The 3,283-nt window shown below is 34.5% G+C and overlaps 1 protein-coding gene across 1 annotated transcript; it reads left to right on the top strand.

The window, feature by feature from the left end:
* Positions 1–525: 525 nt before the first annotated feature.
* On the top strand, positions 526–3,047 carry LOC148035227 (uncharacterized). Its single transcript, XM_087680791.1, has 3 exons — positions 526–624; positions 1,717–2,341; positions 2,458–3,047. The coding sequence occupies exons 1-3, from the start codon at positions 526–528 to the stop codon at positions 3,045–3,047; spliced, it is 1,314 nt and encodes a 437-aa protein (XP_087536917.1).
* The last annotated feature ends 236 nt before the right edge of the window (positions 3,048–3,283 follow it).

Genomic DNA, 3,283 nt, shown 5'->3' with positions numbered 1-3,283 from the left:
AGACATCCAGTACTAGTTCGGGTGATCGCAGCCACTACAAAAGAGCCTTTGTGGACCATCATGCCATTTTTTAATGGTGGAGATCTTTTAAGTTTCATGGCCCAACTTCCTTCATCTCGTGGGCGATTCACAAGATTGTTCCATACTTGGGGTACATTCAAAAGAAGGCGTGACGAAGATACTCAATTGAGAAGTGATAAGATAACGCAAATAAATATATTTTGCAAATGCATCTTGTCCATCATGCATGCATTAATCTTGGGAATGTCTCGTTTACACAAAGCAAGATGGTTACACACTGATTTACATCCTGGTAATCTTGTGTTAGATTTTTTTGGCAATGTTTGTCGTGTGGGGATTATAGATTGGGGTAGTGCTTTGGATTTCTCAGAGAGAAGAAAGGCATGGTCTAAGCCGCATCGAGAGCGTATTGATGATGACAAAGCGTATGCAAAAAAACTAGAAGATTGTAAAGTAAACCATGCACAGAGAAAATGGTTAGCCCCTGAACTACAAGATACCACAATGAAGAGTTTCTATAGCCCACAGACTGATGTTTATGCTCTTGGTTGGATACTGCGAGAGCTTTGCTACTTCTACAAGGATGCATCTGATTACTTTGATGTAACTAAAGCTATCTCTCCATCCTTGACATTGGTTAAACATCTATGTGCTATTATTAGAGATCTCATGATGAATGAAAATTCATCAAAGAGAGTTTCATTTGACGAGATAAATGAGAACATTTGTGAGCGCCATGGTATGAATGGTGAATTGGCCATGCGTCCCTTAGAAGAAATGGAGCCAACCTTTATCTAAACACCTATTTATGTGATCAATGCCATATCACATGCCTCGTGACTCATTTCACTTCGTTATCTATAGATACAAATGCTTTTGAAAGCCCTTAGATATTGGAAGGTACACTCTTTATTTGTATGTTTTGTTTCAAAATGACGTGGTTGACTTTTTTGCAAATTAAGTTTTTTTAAGTGGTGGAACTATACTTGTTTATATATCTATAACTTGAATTTTTTTGAATTCACTTTGATCATGGTAGGATTGTTTAATCAAGTATCATTAGATGAAATACTAAAGCATGAATTTAGTACTTCAAGATTTAATTAGTTATGTGGTTATAATTTTCAAGAAAAATCATTTCGAGATGGATACATTCTTACGTGGCTGAAAATGACCTGCTTTTGGCTGATAGTTTTTTCAAATATTTTAAATGATACCATATGTATTGTCTCATATTTTTATCATGGTATATATTTAGTATTTTAAAGTATTTTTTGGTTGGTAAATGTGAGAGATTGGTGGCTAGCCTAGTATATATAAAAAAGTAGAAGATAGGTGATTAGCTAGCACATATAAAAATGTATTAAATATTATATCTAGATATTTATATCGCAGACTTAGAGTGCTTATTACAACATATTAGATTAATTCCATTCAATTGACTTAAGAGTGTTTATTAAGTAAACATAACAAAGATAAACATTAGTTTTTCCATTCAATTGACTCGTGTTTTTATAATACCCTCTCAATGTCGAATGCAGCCTCCTCACAATTGATTAATAGGCTTGGTTTTTGGGCTTCATGGGATCTTTTCATAAGATTCAAGTGATTCTCGATGATACTCAAGAAGATCTAGGACTTGTGAGATTGAGGAAAGAAGGATCCAAACCTACTTTTGCTCAAATTCGTGAATAGATTGAAGGTGATGATCTTATAGATGGATCTTTTGATTTCATCGAGGATAATTATGTTGTTAAGAAACGACAAGAGGAGAAGTGGACTGTTGGTGACATCTTTCAAGTTCACATTAAGAGGGGTGCTAATATCACAAACCAACTTTCTCTATCAAGTAAACGACAATGTTTAGAACAAGTTGGAGGGGAAGAAAATGATACTTCAAGCAATCATACATCCAAGCTAAGGAGTAGGTTGTTCAGTCCAAGAATTCTTGAGACTTGGAAACAAGAATGCACTAGAGTAAGACTCAAGTTAAAACAATCAACAATCTCAAGGGATGACAGGTTTGAGTTGCACAATGAAGATGTGAATGGAGAACCTCGAGTTCGAATTTGGTGTAATGAATGCAACTCATTGTATGGGAAGGGCACACTAGAAGGGAAGCATGCTGCATATACTTATCTTTCCAACTTCTTGAGAACACATGTTTTGCAATGCAATCGACATGAAAAAAATTATCTTATGTTTCGAGGGCTTACAAAGGTGGATATAGAACATACAACAATGGGGCAAGGATCAGATCATAAGAAAGAGATAGAGGCTTCAATAGAGAAGTTGAATTCTTGCATGGAGAAACATGAAGGTATTATTTTTTCTTTTTCGTTCAACTTTGTGAATATGTTTTTTTAGGAAATTGGTATTAGATGTGTTTTTTAAATGCCAACTTTGTTGTATAATACAAGTTTACTTTTTATGTAGGTTGGGATTTTGAGGTCATTGCAACTACATTGCATGACTTCAAAGACAGAATCTTTGCTCGTGTAAGGTGCAAGTATGATGATACATGGTTGCATTTGTGCCCTTCAAGGTCCGATCTATATACTATTTTAATTGAACACACAAAGTCAATCTTACACACAAAGGCATTTTCGAAGGATGTGGAAAAATCCAAGCTATTACTTACATGCTTACGTGGACGTCCTCGAAAGGAAATGATGCACGATCCAAAGCAAAAATCTCTTAGTAGGTTTTTGTTTTCTACAAAGGTGGATAGTTCAACCAATCCATTGACCTCCTCTCTTGATAGTCATAAGGACAATAGAAATCCATTGATAAGTTTAAACTTGTTATGTTGGGGTTTATGGAGTCATGTTATCAAGGTAAACAAGGATAATTTCAATGTGAAACCTTTATTGGATGATCAATGTGGTGGTAAAATTTGGTTCATAGAGCCTTTTACTAGGGTGCATTTGGACGATGGAAAAACATATTTTGAAATAGATGGTTGCTTTCGTCATATTGATTGTCTGTGTGTTTCAACTAATGGGAAACCATTCACAAACTTCTGATCTTGTAGTCATTGCAAAGGTATATATAAGGTTAACGACTTTAGGATAAGAGTGTACAGGGAGAAGTAGCTAGTTTGTGATTAATTCTATGATAAAACTAGTGTTTTATATCTATTACATAAGGATCTGTTAAAATCTTCATGAAAAAAATAAACTTACAGTAAGGGATTTATAAATTATGCTAATAAGTCACGGAAGGGTAAAATAAATTTCACAAAATAGGTTACATAGGGATA

This window comes from Lygodium microphyllum, chromosome 6 (genome assembly GCF_053477565.2).
Source record: "Lygodium microphyllum isolate KBCC chromosome 6, Lygodium_microphyllum_v1.1.10, whole genome shotgun sequence".
NCBI lineage: Eukaryota > Viridiplantae > Streptophyta > Polypodiopsida > Schizaeales > Lygodiaceae > Lygodium > Lygodium microphyllum.
This window is presented reverse-complemented; position numbering and strand designations above follow the sequence as displayed.